The sequence below is a fragment of the Onychomys torridus genome, chromosome 14, assembly GCF_903995425.1.
Source record: "Onychomys torridus chromosome 14, mOncTor1.1, whole genome shotgun sequence".
NCBI lineage: Eukaryota > Metazoa > Chordata > Mammalia > Rodentia > Cricetidae > Onychomys > Onychomys torridus.
The window spans coordinates 38,302,090-38,318,848 of NC_050456.1; the positions used below are offsets into that span (position 1 = coordinate 38,302,090).

Genomic DNA, 16,759 nt, shown 5'->3' on the forward strand with positions numbered 1-16,759 from the left:
GCTGAACAAACAGAGGGGATGATAAGGGGCTGTCTGATTTCTTTCGTTGTGGGCAAGAAACTGCTCCCATTACCCTGCATGATACTGACAACCGGTTCACATAAATGTCCAGTGTCAGTCTGTGCTGTAGAGACAAAACAAAAACCCTCCGCTGCCCCATCTCCTTGAGTCCTTGGAGCCAATATGCACAGAGCAAAGCCAGAGAGTCCAAAGGCCCCAAACTGGCAGCCTGATGCCACACAGTATTTGCAGATCCTGTGTTGCATTGAGCCTGAGTGACGTGAGAATTTAAAAAAAATTACTTAACACTTTAAAAGCAGGACATTTTGTTACCTACCACTAAAAGGAATCAGGTTCCTAGAGAAATGACTGATCACAGGGTCAGCGCAGCATGAGTCCAGGACATTTTATTTGCCTACCACAGAGCAAAGTCTTCAAACCATGGGGGACGCCTGTCAGAACCCAGGAGCAGGCTGAAGGAGGCCAAATAACCAAACATGTGATGCTTTGGGAATCAAAAAGAGTAATTATACCATACTAACGGCATATAACGTGTTGAATTTAAACATTCACGAATATATAATGATATTAGTAAGTATATATGTCTGGAGGGTGAAAGGTCTTTTCTAACAGAAAAAAAAAAAAAGACTAATAAGAAAAAAGGACAGTAAAACAATTATCACAATAATTGGTTCAGGCAAGACCACCAATGCACAGTAGAAGTGTTAGCTACATTGATTAGGATTTTTGTTTATTTTGTTTGCAGGGTATTTGGTGGTGTTGTTATTGTTGTTTTGAGTCAGGGTCTTACTATGTAGCCCTAACTGGCCTGGGACTCACTAGGTGGACTAGGCTGGCCTTGAACTCAGAGATCCTCCTGCCTCTGCCTCTTGTACACATCACCACACCCACCTGCATCTTAGTCTTTATGCACTTTATACACACATAGTTATGTAGCTACTATGGGGACACTATGAAACATTTGGGTATCAACTAGACATTAGATAGCAGTATTGTATTGCTGATAAATTTCACAACGTGGTTATCATGTGGAAGAATGACCTTGTGCCAATTATCTAGAGAGATGGCCCAGACAAAAATGTGCAGGTAGGGCAGAGGTAAACAGAGAGAAAGAAACAGAGACAGGGACAGAGAGGGAGGACCCAGCAAGGCTCCATCAGCTGATGAGCACATCTAGCTAGAGGTCTATGGGTATCGACTGCACTACTTTCTTTACTTTCAAATATTTCGAATTTGGGCCCTAGGGGGATGGTTCAGAGGGTAGAAGCCTGGCTTCACAAGCTTGATGACCTGAGATCTGCTTCTAGAACTGACATGACGAAGTCATGTGTGCTGGCGTGAATCTGAAATCTCAGCACACCTCTGGTGAGATGGGAGGTGGAGTCAGAACTGCCTGGAAGCTAGTGAGCCCCTCAGCCTGGGACACAAAGCACAGGGGCAGAAACAGGAGAGACTCTACCTCAACAAGACAGAAGGCAAGGGCTGCTGACTCTTGAAGGTTGGCCTCTGATCCCTGTAGGCATGCCGCAGCACACACGCACTTATACACGCGTACAAAGGAAAAAAAAAAAACAAATATTTTGAATTTTTCTTTCAAAAACTGTAGAGAAAAATATCTCAGGAGATATCACACAAAATTCGAGTCTCTTGTCAAAAGAACTGGAAATGTATCTTCCCGAGTGAGCAGCCTATGGGGCTGAACATGGCCCCATTCAGAGACATGGGATCTCCAGCTTGCTCCAATCCCTATCCACGTTGCTTGCCATTCATTCACCTTTGCACATTTGTGGTATTAATGTGATCCTTACCAATACTTGAGTGTGTGAGTCTAATCCCCTATAATCCTAACAGCAATGCTGAACATGGCTGAAACAAGGAGGAGACTGATACTAATTTTCATTACTAGTGGATTGCATTATTAATCCAATTTTGTAAGCAAATTGAACAAGTTGAAGAGAAGAAACCTAGAAAGGGCTCCATTTAGCCACAGCAGGATTAAAAATTTCTTCCTGGCTTTTTATTTTTGAAAGGATCAAATGCCACAAGATTACCACTGAGTTTTTTTTTTTTTTAAAGATTTATTTATTTATTACATATACAGAATGGTTGTGAGCCACCATATGGGTGCTGGGAATTGAACTCAGGACCTCTGGAAGAGTAAGCAGTGCTCTTAACCTCTGAGCCATCTCTCCAGCCCCCCCACTGAGGTTTTTGCTTGCATGTGGAATATTCCTCCAACTAATATTGGGCAAGCTGGTGCCTTTAAAAAGATGAAAGCATTGACTAACCTGTGTGCTGGGGGCACTCATGTGGTGTGGTGGTGGTATATAGTGGCATGGGCCTGACACAGAGCTCATATTATGTGCTTAGTTATTGCTTTTGTTGAATAACAAGGAGCCTTAGGGGGTCCTCTTTCTCCCAAGGATGCCTGACAGCAAGCTGGTGACTCCCCACAGTATTCCGGATCTGAGGTTTACAGCAGTGAGCCTCCTGGGGAGCCCAGAGCATGTCCCTTTGGAGACAGTCCCATGTTCAAACCCCACTGTCTCCCTTAGCTTTTCTCTCCCAGGCTACGGCTGCTTTTGACCTTCCCTCTTCTGTTCCTCCATCTTGAGGCTGCCTGGCCACAGTTCCGTGTTTGGCTGAGGGCCCCGTGTGCTCCCCTCAGCAAAAAGTCAGTGAAGCAGTACCAGGCAGAGACATAAATCAGGAGATAAGGGTAGGCAGGGTTCCAGGAGACCTGAGAGCTTGTCCAAGGTCACCTGACAACCCGGAACGGATCCCACACGGAGGTCCCTAGCCACAGCTCTGGGGCCACATAGTCACACAGCTGGGTCCCCACTGGAAGGGGAGCGGGGCAGGAGAACAGCAGCGTCTCCCAGCACCTTCCTGACTGTGGTCAGCTGAGAATAGTTTCTGCCGGGCGGGCGGTGTATGCCAGCCTCACTCACATCTAGGCACCTTCTTCTGTTTTGTTTTCCTGAGGTGTCATTTTACACATCTTTTCCCTAATTGCTTACAAAAGAAACCTTAATGCTACAGATATATCACAGGGCTGTATATACATTGCACGTGTATCTGTGCTTTCTACAATAAAAAAAAGATTAGACATTCTGTCATCTTCCTGTAAGAAGTGATTTAGATCTTTTTTTTTGGGGGGGGGGTGACATTGTTCTTATTAAAGATGCATCCTGGCTGGGTGGTGGTGGTGCACGCCTGTAATCCCAGCACTCGGGAGGCAGAGCCAGGCAGATCACTGTGAGTTCGAGGCCAGCCTGGGCTACCAAGTGAGTTCCAGGAAAGGTGCAAAGCTACACAGAGAAACCCTGTCTCGAAAAACAACAACAACAACAACAACAACAAAAAGATGCATCCTGGAGGGCCAGCAAAATGTCTCAACAGTTGCCCAAAAGCCTGGTGATCCGGGTTCAGTCCTCAGGAGCTCACGGTAGGAGAGAACCGGTCACTGAGGGTTGTCCTCTATCGTCCACATGTGCACTGTGTCACGTGCATATATACCCACACAAACAGGCACAGATAAGTGTAATAAAACTGCTTTTAGAAGAATGCATCCTGAAGGCACTGGGTGATAGCTCAGTTGGTAAAGCGCTTGCTGTGCAAGGGTGAGGACCTGAGTTCAATACCTGGAACCCACCTAAAAAATCGAGGCAAGGCTGGGCGAGGTGGTGCATGCCTTTAATTTCAACCCTGGGGAGGCACAGATAGGCCCATCTTCAGGAGTTCAAGGCTAGCCTAATCTACATATGGAGTCTGAGGTTAGCCAAGGCTACATAGACAGAACCTGTCTCAAAAACAAAACAAACAAACAAACAAACAGGCCAGGTATGGTGGCACATGCTTCCAGCCCCAGGAAGGCAAAACATGCAGATCCCTGGGGCTGACCGGCTAGCCAGCCTAGCCTAATTGGCAAGCTCCCGGCCAAAGAAAGACCCTGTCACACACACACACACACACACACACACAAACAAAACAACAACAACAACAACAACAACAACAAAAAACCGAGGTGGACAGCACCTAAGGAATGATTATGGAGGTTGACCTTTGGCCTCCACTTGCACACACAAGTGCGCGTGCACATTAGTGTAGTGTGTCTGCCCCCACAACAAATATATGTGATGAATTTTGTAACATTTATAGCAGAGTGGGTTTTGTGGTGCTGGACATCCACCATGACCTTGGACGTGATATGCCGGTCTCTGCCACTAAGCAACGTATCTCCAGCCCCTAGTGAAGTTTCAGATGTATACATTCCTCCCACACTCTCATCTCTGTTGGTAGGAAATGGTAACTTTTCCCTCTTAAAAAAATAAAATAAAATCTCTGGAGGTAAGGAGTGAGGACTGTGAGGACCCCGGTTCCCACTCTGCTCATTCCCAATCTGTCCTCAGACTTCCGTGGGAACCACAGGTCGCACAGAGCAGGCCCGCAGGAGAGGACAATCAGGTGGGCAAGTCTGGTAAGTGAAAGCCGCAGAGCTTGGTCTTAGGGACAGACAGAGCTGGGTCTACATTCCAGCTTCCTGTCTAGGAGGGTTCTGGCCAATTTTTCACCATCCCGAACCCATATGCAAAACAGGACACATCAGCTACCTTCCGAGGCGGCCACTGGTGTTAATTGTTGAGTCCTAGGTCAGCCGAGTCTGCTGGGCCACCAGCTCCTTCCTGCCAAGTGACAATGTGCAATGCCCTCTCCTTCTTTATCTCATTTTTCTTGTAATGGGAGGGAGGGAGAGCGAGAGAGAGAGAGAGAGAGAGAGAGAGAGAGAGAGAGAGAGAGAGAGAGAGAGAGCTGTCACTGGTCTCACCTGTGCTTCTGGCTGTTCAACTGAAGTTGGTGTGGCCTACTCTATTGTCCCTTATGCCACCTGCTGGAGGTGGGTCCCCCAGTCACCCCCAGGGCCATCCGTTCTCTATCAGGGCTGGATGGAATAGAGCCCTTCCTCCTTCAACAGATCCACAGGGAACAGGGCAGCAGCAGGGACCAGGGACCTAGGAAGGAGTTGGCAGTTTCTTGTTTTCCTTAACCATACAGTCCCCTTTGCTGGATACGTAGATGTCCCTGGGGGTGGAATGGGGATGGGATGGATTAAAGCACATTTATATGCTTACATGTATCCCATGCACTTCCCACCACGGGCCCCTGATGCTCTAGCCCATGATGCCCTACACATTCACGAGTGCATGTGAGTTCATTTGTGTGTGCCACAGGGCACATTTGAAGGTCAGAGGACAGTATGTTTTCCTGCTGTGTACACCAGGCTAGCTGGCCCACAAGCTTTGGGAAATTCTCTCCACCTCTGACCTCCCTGTAGGGGTTAATGGGATTATAGGTGGTCAGGCAAAGCATCGGACTTGTTCTTTGTTTTTTTTTGTTTTGTTTTGTTTTTTGTTTTTTGTTTTTTTTTTATGTGGTTGCTGGGAATTCAAACTCAGATCCTAGCACTTATGTATCAAGTACTTTTACCCACTGAGCCATCTCCCCAGTCTGATACCTGGCTTTATGATTTCAAGTGATTTTCTTTTCTGTTTTCTTTTTTTGCTTTCTCTCTTTTTCTCTTTCTTTCTTCTTCCCTCCCTCCCTCTTTCTTTTCCTTCTTCTTTTTCATTTTCAAGACAGGTTTTTGTTTTTGTTTTTTGTTTTTTTTTCTATGTAACCCTGGCTGTCCTGGAACTCACTCTGTAGACCAGGCTGGCCTCGAACTCAAAGAGATCTGCCTGCCTCTGCCTCCCAAGTGCTGGGACTAAAGGCATTTGCAACTACTAGAGACCTTTTCCTTCTCTGACTTCGGGCTATTCTCATGACTGCCCTTCCTGCCATGCACTGCGTCTTTAACAGACATGTGTCTTAGTAACATGTTTAAAACCATGTTCTAGAAAAAGTTTGAATGCCACACCCCTGCCCTTTCCCCAGATCCTGTTTGTTTGCTTACCATGTTTTCTTACGTGATTATTATGGGTCTCTCTTGCTAAGATACAAGTTCATGGGAGCGGCAGCCAAGAACAGTGCCTGGGATGTGGCAGAGTTCTGTAAACGCTTGCCAAATGGATCTCAATTGTCTTGTGCACAAGCATCTTACCAAAAATACCAGCCGAGTGCAGTTCGTTCTTTTCTCCAGGTAATAGAATGTAGATTGGAAAGAGGTCCACAGAGCTTACGTACCACAGCACAATTTTATTCTATTCCCGTCACAAGAATGATATTAACTTGTCCCCAGAGGATGATCTGACTGTTTTCAACAGAGCACTTGTTTGCTCTTTATAATTTTAGGAGACAGTGGTACTGCTCTAAGGAGACAGATTCACCTTTTCTTCTTTTCTTTTGACTATTTTTTTTTTAACAAGCTCAATTATATAACCTAGGAAAATTCCAGTTGAAAATTAAGATATTGAAGAGTTGACTTTCACAGAGTGTCTTGGTGAGCACAGGGTTACATCTTCTTTAGGTAGAGGTATATTATTATAAAACCAAATTTGTTTTGTAAAAAAAAGAGTCACACTTTCCCCCCTGCAGTTGGCTTGAAATAATGTTATTTGTAGTGTTTCCAGTTTTTAGAGAAACAAACAAACAAACAAAAAAAAAACCTCTAGTAAGAAAACTGAGCAAGTTAGAGGTCTTGATATTGTAGGCCCTGGCTAAAGCTTCCTGATGGGACTTGACACCTGAAAGGGAAACCCGGAAGAGGTACTTCCTTTAAAACTGCCCAGCTGGTTGCTAGACAATTACCTCCCAGAGTTTCATCTGTTTACAAAGAAACAACCATAGTTAGGAAGTTTGCCGCTGTTACTGGGCCTTACTTTATACTGTGAAGCAAAGCCTGGAAAAGATTCCAATTCTGTTACAATGCAGACTCCCATCCAGGCAACTGGAACCACATAAACCTTATTTTGTTTTTACCAGCTTTAGAGCCTCTGTGCAGGACAGCACTTGATCTGGTGGTTTCTTTTTGTGCCCAGATACAGTATTAACGGTTATGAGATTTACAGTGCACAGGACAAATGATGTCACCGTTTCATCGATGGGTAGTGAAGCTAAGAAAAGGGGCCTGCAACACACACACACACACACACACACACACACACACACACACACACACACACACACACGCGCGCGCGCCCGGACAGCAGAGAAGGTGAAGTTAGATGTTATTGCCAATTGTTCTCTCTCTCAGGAAGGTCGCGTTTCCCACAAAGATCACCTTTTCTAGTTTTCAATTTAATATTAAAGTGTCTGATTTTTTTTTTTAAAGAAGAGTTGGTTAAGATAGTAGTTAGGTTGGTTGCTGTTGTTGTTTTTCAGTCCTGACTGGGCTGAGGGTGCAGCACGGGTATAGCACTTTCCAGGTTTATGAGAGACCCTGGGTTCAATCCCTAGCACCGAGTTCAAGGGCTAGCCTGGTCTACAGCATAAGCCCCTGCTTCAAAGAATGGAAAGAGAAAACACAGCATGGTGTGGTGGTGCAAGACTGTGATCCAAATGTTAACAGGGCTCTGAGAAATCCTGATAACTCTACCTCAGTTGCTAAAGAGAAAAAGGTATGTGTTGAAATTTCAATGGTCTGTGAGTCCAAAAGTCTGCAACTGACAACTTTTAATAAAAAAAAAAAATAGTCTTGGCAGGCTGGGCAGTGGTGGTGCATGCCTTTAATCCCAGCACTTGGGAAGCAGAGGCAGGTAGATCTCTGAGTTAGAGGCCAGCCTGGTCTACAGAGAGAGTTCCAGGACAGCCAGGGCTACACAGAGAAACCCTGTCTCTAAAATAAATAAATAAGTAAATATCTTGGCTATTCAGAAGAAGGATAGATACCTTAACATGACAGCCAAAGCCCCACTTCCTGCCTCAAGCTACGGTTCTTCTGCTTCTGCAATGGGGCAGTCTGAGGTCAGTCCTCATCATCAGGGCTGGGGGCACTGAGGCTCCTTCACCCTTTGCTCTAAGATCTCAGTCTGAGTTTTTCTCTTCACATCATCAGGGATCACGAAAAGCCTCAGCTTCTCACTGGACATCCTGTAAACCTCGTAGGAACTCAGCTAGCTACAGTCTTCCATGTAGCATCTCCCTGCATTTCCTACCCTGGCTAGAATCCTAGAGAGAACCACAGCCACACCAAAGTTCCAGCTCAGCCCACCTGAAACACGGCTGCTTCATCTCATCCCTTGTGCTCCTTGTACTTCAGAGTCCAATTCCAACATGCTTTCTTTATTCCACAGCACCAGAAGGGTGCTTGCCAGCCATGGGGGCAGGAGACCGATGACACAGACCGACGACACAGACCCTGCCCATTAGGATCTCGGTAGTCCAGAAGGGAGGTTGGGGCAAATTTACCCCACCTGCCTTCCAAGAGCTGAGCCTCTGAAACAACTGTGCATAATGTCTGTGTAGGCACAGTTAGGCTCAGTAAGAACTTACTGGATCAGTGAAGAAATATGAGTTCACTTAACAAACCCTCAGTTCACTTAGCTACCAAATATGCACCAAGTGCATACTAGATATTCGGAATATCATATAATTTTGAAGAGCCAGATTAAAGGGAGAGAAAACCAGTAACCTCCCACCACCTTACTTAGACTAGAGAAGAAACATTGAGTTTAGAGGGTGGTGGCTTCCGGCTTTGAAATCACCTCTGGTGTACAGTTCCACCTCCTGAACACATGGGCTTTCAGCTGGGAACACAGCCTCTGCCGTACTCATCACATGCCTCACTTTTTTTTCCCTACATTACATTTCTATTCATTTTGGTAGATGGAACACACAGATGCTATGGAGCAATGTGGGGTCAGAGGTCAACTTGGGGAAACTGATTCTTTTTTACTCAGTTAGGACTGACCTGTAACACCTACTTTTCCTTACGAGTTTATTTTATAAACCCTAAAAAATTCAATAAGAACATTTATTGGGAGCCTAGCAGGTGCCATGGAGTGTGCTAGGAAAACACGGAGGTACGTACATAGCACATGTTCCCACACACATGCGGAACTCATACAGATGCAAACATACACACCACCCCGCAGCCCAAGAAAACAGAAAAAAAAATGGATTTAAATATTAATCGAAAACAGTCTAGGAGCTTAAAACTCAAGAACTCCAGCCAAGTTGAGTTGCTTTAAATTCTGCACATCAGGGACTCTCGAAAAGACTGCAGATGACATGATGACAGATGACAAGTAACGGGGGAGAAGTGAAATACCTCAGTTTCTCTGCAAGAGAGGGCTGCCACACCTCTCCTTTTCACCTTGCTTACATTCTTACATAATCGGTTCCCTGCGCGCAGACTCGGGTTTGTGCCACTGAGGGCACAAGGCTGTGAGGGTAGGGGGCATAACCTCACCCCCGCGGCGGCGTCATCTAACCCAGAAAAAGCGAATTAAGTACCTTGAGCATGCGGATTTCTCGAAGGGCGATTTTCTTTATGACAGGGTCATCTTCAGTTTCCAGAAACCTCTTGATGGCCACGATCTGCCCCGTGTCTCTGTTTCTGCACTTGAACACCACCCCGTAGGAGCCTTCGCCAATCTTCCCAATTTTTTCATATTTCTCCATCACGGAGGGGTAAAGTCTTCTTGAGAGTGGACTCTCATGTAGTTTTTAAACGTTGTTTATGAAATACGTGGACGGCGGGCCGCACTGGAGCCCCATCACATAGGAGCTGTGGTCCAGGATCTGGAGAAAAGAAGCGCACTAGTTAAAGAATTAGGACCGGCCAGGTGTGGACTCCACCCCTAGCAATGACATCACATCGCTCCCAGCCTACAGGTGGCTGCCGAGTGACCCAATTTCAATAGCCTGTTTCATCCCCTCGAGCTAAAGATGTAGCTAGCCACCATCCTAAAACGAGCCGAGCTGTAAGATAATCTATCTTTTTAACGTTATGGTTCATACGATCTAAGACACTTGAGCTGGCTGGAGCACCGTGAAGGCGAAGGGCTTCCCCGGTTCTAATTTCGGGTCTCATTTCCCTCCGGAAGAAGACACCGGGCGAGCAACCCGGGGCGACGGGGACCGCAGGGACCTCCCTCCCCGACTCCCGGAGCCTCTCGGCCCAGCCCGTGCCCAGCCGCCTGCAGCCCGGCTGGGTCGCCACCGCGATCCCCATGGGAACCGCGCCGGCCGGGCGGGGCCGCCGTCCGCCCTGCTGTCCCCGCAGCCACCTGGCAGGGTCCCAGATCCCGCGCTGCAGGTCCGCAGGGTTTAGATCGTGGAAGGCGCAGCGTGCGGGCGTCTGCGGAGAGGATTCCTGCACCTGGGCCCTCCCAGCAGCCTGCTCCTGCAACGGTGGCCAGGTCCATACCTTACATCAGTCACTCCTTGGTGTCCCCTCCTCCCCTGGGAACCCGTGGAGGGGTGGGGTGGGGGTGGGGTCCTGCGGCAGCTTCAGAAAATGAATGAGAGAGAGAGGCAATCGAGGATGGCAGGTTGGCCTTCCCTCCCATGCAGTGGGGCCTTGCAGAACCTGCCTTGATTTCCCTAGCCACCTCCTTATTGAACCTGTTAGAGCGCGGCGACAGCGGCAGTCGATGGATGTTAAGAAATCTTGCAATAAGGTAGAGGGCCACTGGACAGACAGTCTCCACACTTTGTCAGCCCTCTCACTCCTTAGGTTAGGCGACGAGGTGCGTGTGCGCTGGCGACAGGACTCCAGCAGAGAAAATGTCTGCAAAACCCGGGCCAGCCCCGGGCAAGGAATGATGCAAATCTGCACAGAGCTCAGGAAGAAGCTGGGGCTGGGCACACAGGGCGTGGCGGCCGCCTGGCATAGGGTATGCGGTATAATGAGGTCCGGAGATGGACTAGCGGTGGTCTGGGACCCTCTCAGAAATCGTGTGCAAATGTGAATCCCCGTTTCTTGAATTTCCCAGAATACCGTATAAATGGGGGTATATGCTGCATGGCTTTGGGGAATAAGCCTCTCATTTCACAGAAATCATCTGAGATTCACACACATCCTGCATGTATCATCAGAGTCTTCCTTTTTATTGTCGGGTAGCGTTCTGTTGTAGGACTGTGCAGGTGTTTGTTTATCACGCCTGGTTGAAGAATATTTGAATTGTTTCCAGTTTGGAGAGATTATCCATGAAGCCACTATAGATACAACCCATAGCCCTTTCTATGAACGTATATTTTCGTTTTTCTTGGGGGAAATACTTAGGAGAGGACTGCTGGGTTGCACATCAAGTTCATCTCTTGTAGGTAACCGCCAAAATGCTTCGTTTCTGGCTGTTCCATTTTACCTTCCCGTTAGCGGTGTTCCCAGTACTCGGCGTCCGTGCCGCGCCTATGGCTTTAGCTGCTGAAATAGGCGGTTAATGACTTCCAATGGTTTTAACATGAATTTGACTCTTATTTGCCCACTGGATGTGTGTGTTCTCACATCAGGGCTTTGGGAAACTTACATAAGTTCTTTGGGATTTTTGTATAGACCACGAAATAGGGACAATTTTAGTTTTTCTTAACCAGTTTGATTTTGTTTCTCTTTTTCCTGGGTAGGTTTATCAGTGTGATATTAAGAGTGACAAGACCACATGCCTTGTATTGTTGCTTCAATCAGTCTTAGAACAGTAAGCACAATGCTGAGTATCTATTATTATTGTTATTGTTATTGTTGTTATTATTATTATTATTATTATTATTATTATTATTATTATAGCTTGCTGTAGGCAACTCTAAGAGGACCTTTAATGACCCTGCCTCCTGGCAGGTATGCCCTTATGGATTCTCTTCCCCAGGAGCAGGTTTTCTTAAGTTTTACCCACTCTGCCCCCTTTTTACATGAGAAATTTTTTACCTGGCCTCAGGTATATAGGTGTATAAAGGAAACTTACAAACGTTTTCTGAAATTAAATCATGGAGAAATTTAAAACAGTTCTTTGGGAATCAGGTATGGTGGCATGTTCTTGTAAACCCAACACTTGGGAGCTAGAGGCAGGAGCATCAGGAGTTTAAAGTCATCTTCCTAGACAACATAGGCAGCTCAAGCCAGCCCAGTCTACGTGAGATCCTGTCTCAAAAAACCCCACCCTACATACACACACACACACACCACACACCACATACACACACATACACCACACACACACTACACACACACACCACACCACACACACACACACACCACACACACACACACACACACACACCACACACACACACACACACACACACACCACACACACACACACACACACACACACACCAATTCTTGGTGTCTATATAATTTTATAATTTTTAAAGACAAAATGGACATGCTTGTTCATTTTCACATAAGGAACATTTACTGCTTCAAGAATATCTTCAACATTTCTTCAGAATTGATCAATACCTGGATTTTTATCAGACTCAACACTGAGACATTGTTCTGTGTAACTATGTGGTATAGAACAGCAGAAGTATTTTAGGGGCCATTTCAAAATGTCCCAAGCCAAACTTCCTTTAATGGCATTTAAAAAAAAAGAAAAGGAAAAGAAAAGAAACACAGGCCAGTATTTCAAACATTTATTAAAACAAAAAACAAAAAACAAAAAAAACCCCACAACAAACCCCAATGTTTTAACAATGCAAGTTAGTGAGATATCAATTAGATACTGAAAGGCCGAAGAACTACCGCGAAGTATTAGCATTAGTTTGTTTTCCCATAATTAAACTGTCAGATAGTCACAGAAAAGATGCTGTGCTTATAGCATGCAAGGCTCTTAAAACTGCGGTGTTTCCGGTGGTGCTGGTTCACGCCAAGCAGAATGAAGGTGCTCATAATGCAAAGCGTGTGTGCACACTGCGTGTGTGCACACTGCGTGTGTGCACACTGCGTGTGTGCACACTGCGTGTGTGCACACTGCGTGTGTGCACACTGCGTGTGTGCACACTGCGTGTGTGCACACTGCGTGTGTGCACACTGCGTGTGTGCACACTGCGTGTGTGCACACTGCGTGTGTGCACACTGCGTGTGTGCACACTGCGTGTGTGCACACTGCGTGTGTGCAGAGCAAAGGCTGTGAATCACATGAGCCATCACAGCTGAGCGTCCCAGAAACACCTAGGATTTGCTACTTGTTTGATTTCCAATTAACCTTTGGTGGTCATGTGCATTCAGAAATCTTTCATTATTTCTGATTTTTTTTCTTGACACCCCCCAATCAGTTACACAACCCACCATTTGAGAAACCATGCATATGTCTATCTAGTGACTTATTTTTAAGGACCCAAATGTGATAAAGTGATGGAATGCCACTTAGGAGATCATGACTTCTACCTTGGGGGCCCTCACTCACCAGCCCTGAAGAAAGCCCTGGGTGACGCTCTGTGAGTATTCTATGGAAAGAGGTTGGCAGGCCAAGAGGTAGAGAAGAACTCAGGTCCCCATGACAAGAATTCTTAAAAGTAAATCCTATTAGCAACCCTCAGAGTGAGCTGGAAGGTATCTCCATACCACCACTGATGACCTCAGTTCCACCTGTGAAACCTCGAGCCAGAGGACCCGAGGATCTACCTGAGCCACACCTGGATACTCAGACCTAAAATAAGAGATGTTTGTTACTTGTTGTGTTCTGGATGGTTTGTTGAGCATAAATAGAACTAACCTTTTATAATGTTGAGAAGTTCTCTTTAGTTCCTCTTTCCTTAGATAATTTTTGTTTTCAAATCATGAATGAGTGCTGAATTTAGCAAATTCTCTTCTCCACCTATGTCTTTTTCCATGTTCATGTGTGTGTGGTATGTAGGCACATGCGTGTGTGTGTGTGTGTGTGTGTGTGTGTGTGTGTGTGTGTGTGTGTGTGTGAATGCATGTGGAAGTCAGGAATCATCTTCCGTGGTTCTTTGACCTTATTCTTTGAAGCAGGATCTCTCAATTACATCAGGAACTCACCCATCTGGCCAGTTTCACTAGCCAGCTTGCTCTGTGGAACCCTGGATCCGCCTTCCAAGGCTGGAATTACAAGGAGGCTGCCAAGATTACCTAGCATTTATGTCATTTTGGGGATCCAGACTCGAATCCCCATGCTTCATGGCAAATACTTTAACCACTGACTCAATGCATTATATTGATTTGGAGAACGTTGAACCAACCTTTCACTCCTAGGGTAAACCCATCTCACTTATACTCTGTCATTCTGATATATTCCTGGGTTAGAGCAGGGATATCTAATTTTGGTTAAGATATATATTTTAAAGATTTATTCATTTTTATTTTACGTGTTAGTGTTTCACCTGTATGTATGTATATGCACCACATGCTTGCTTGGTCCTCATTGGAAGTCAGAAGAGGGCGTTGAGTTCCCTAGAGCCGGAGATATGGATGTTTGTGAGCATCAGGTGGGTGCTGGGTTCTCTGCAAGAGCAACAAATGCTTTTAACTGCGAGCCAACTCTCTAGTCCCATTGGTAAACATTCTTGTTTTGAGACACACTGATCTGTGGTTTTCTTTGTCTTGTGAAGCTGATTCACAAATGATTTGGAAAACGTTTCCTGTTCTTGTATATTCAAGAGATACATTGATCAATACTATGAATTCCTTAAGTGTGTGGTAAAATTTGGCAGTAACTCCACATAGGCCTGGGGCTTTCCTTGTTGAAAAAGTTGTATCTATGTATTCTTGAGAGAGCTCTGTCTGTTTCTTTTGCTCAGTGGATTTGTCCGTCACCCATATGGATGAACTCACTGGGTGGTCAACGTCGTCACATTACACTTTTGTCTGTCACATCTGTAGTGATGTCTTCTTTCTAGCTTTTGTTCCTTGGGGTCTGGGTCTCACTCTGGCACCCAGACTCACCTTGAACTTTGTGATCCCCCTGCCTCAGCTTTCTGAGTGCTAAGATTTTTCAAGCTTGTGCCATCATACCAGACTTTGTTTCATTCCTGATACTGGTAAATGTTTTCTCTGATCAGTTGGATTTAGTGATTTTATTGGTCTGTTAAAAGAACTAGTTCCACCCCCCCACTTTGTTGATTTCCTTATTTTTTTGTATTTTAATTATTGATTTTATCTCTTTAATTTTTCTGTTCTGTTTTGCTTTGATTTTAGCTGTTTTTTTTAAAGATGGAAGCTTAGATAAGTAATTTTAGATATTTCTCCCATTTAAATATGATTTTAATGCTACCATCCCCAAACCATTATGAAGGCATCATAGAAATCTTAATGTATTGTATTTTTATTTTCATTCAAAATATTTTCTAATTTCCATTGTGAGTTCATATTTGACCTAAGGATTATTTTTACATATGTTGCTTAATTTCTAATAATTTAAGAATTTTCCACATATCTTTCTGTGATTGATTTCCAGTTTAATTCCATTGTTTTCAGAGAACTAGATGCGTATAATTTAAATTATTTGAAATATGTTAGGGTTGGTTTTATGGCCCATAATATGGTTTGTGTTGGTAAATGTTTCTTTTTGACAATTAAGAAAATACTTTGAAATGAAGTAAGGATGTCAATGTGAATTTTTCCAGAGCCACCTTGTCCAAAGTTCATATCAGGTTAAATAAAGTTTGTTTGGAAAAATTAACTTTATGGGCTCCACAAGGTTCAGTGCCCAAGGATCGTGGAACAGGGCCAGGCCCAGTGGTAGTTAAGAGTATGTGCCAGTACTCTAGCTGCTTAGGCCTGAGCAGGCAGTGAACCAGAAAGCTAGCGTGACTCCCAGCTGTGAGTTGTTTTGTTTGGAGAGAAACTGGAGCAAAATATCACAGAACAATTTTGAAAGGAGACACACAGTTCTTGTCACTCCAGAAGAAGACACTGGGAATAGACCATCAAAGCAAAGGGTCTTTCACCTGGCAAGTGCAGAACTGGTTTTGATAGCAAAGTGTCACTCCTGGATGTAGGTCTCGGGAAGCTGAGAGATAGCCTGGGATGTGGGGTTTCTTCAAGTAAGTGCTGAGAACACCGAAACCATACAGTGTGCTGCTTACACTGGTCTTTTCTTTGCCGCACTGGCCCTGGGAGAACATACACAGAATGGGGAATTTCAGTAATTTAAGGGAATAATACACAGTGGAGCATCACATGTTAACAGAAAGAGCATGAAGTTGGGAACTCTAGGACTGCTACCTTCTTACTGGTGTTGGATCCCAGGCCTGGTGATTGCTGCAGCCTGGACAACAGCATCAGCCATGTGCAACAGCTGATGAATACTGACTTCAAGACAGGCACTGTGCTAAGCATGTTTTTGCATATGATCCTTACCGTAGCCTTATGTAAGCATGTCATAGACAATATTGTCCTGAGGATTCAGAGGAGAAATAAGAGTCAGAGAGGATGAGTAAGTCAAGAGACAAAACTCACAGGCCGCATAGTCAATGTTAGAATGCTGGCAGTTCCTTCCTTCCTGTTTGTCAATACTACCAAAGGCATAAGAGTAGATACTGTGGTTTTTCAGTTAGCCTCAGTGTTCTTACCATGTGCAGTGTAGTACAACCCTCCTTCCTGGGAGATGAGCCCCACCGCTGCCCTTCCTTCCTGGGAGATGAGCCCCACCGCTGCCCTTCCTTGTCATCCATGTGTAGCAGGCCCAATGTTCAGGAGAACTCACCACCATTGAGTTGGACAGGATGTGGGTGTTTTGTCTGTGTGCTGCTCCTAGGACTAACAACACTAGCAGTTTCTCCCCCAGTTCAGTTTCTTATAAGGAAGAGGGAGGTGAGTCACAGACATTGGAAGATGACAGTATTTAGCTGCTGGAGGAAATTGCTTGCATTGATTTTCCCCACTTTAAGTGAATTTGGA

General features: G+C 45.3%; 1 protein-coding gene across 6 annotated transcripts in view; it reads right to left on the bottom strand.

The window, feature by feature from the left end:
• Cdkl1 (cyclin dependent kinase like 1) overlaps positions 1 to 10,743 on the bottom strand; it is a 48,725-nt gene extending 37,982 nt beyond the window's left edge. For 3 of the 6 annotated variants that reach the window (XM_036206004.1, XM_036205999.1, XM_036206003.1), the window contains exon 1: positions 9,415 to 9,915. In XM_036206004.1, the coding sequence (XP_036061897.1) occupies positions 9,415 to 9,582 (168 nt within the window). In that variant the 5' untranslated portion in view covers positions 9,583 to 9,915. The other 3 variants (XM_036206000.1, XM_036206001.1, XM_036206002.1) reach the window with 3 other exon arrangements.
• Between the last annotated feature and the right edge of the window lie 6,016 nt (positions 10,744 to 16,759).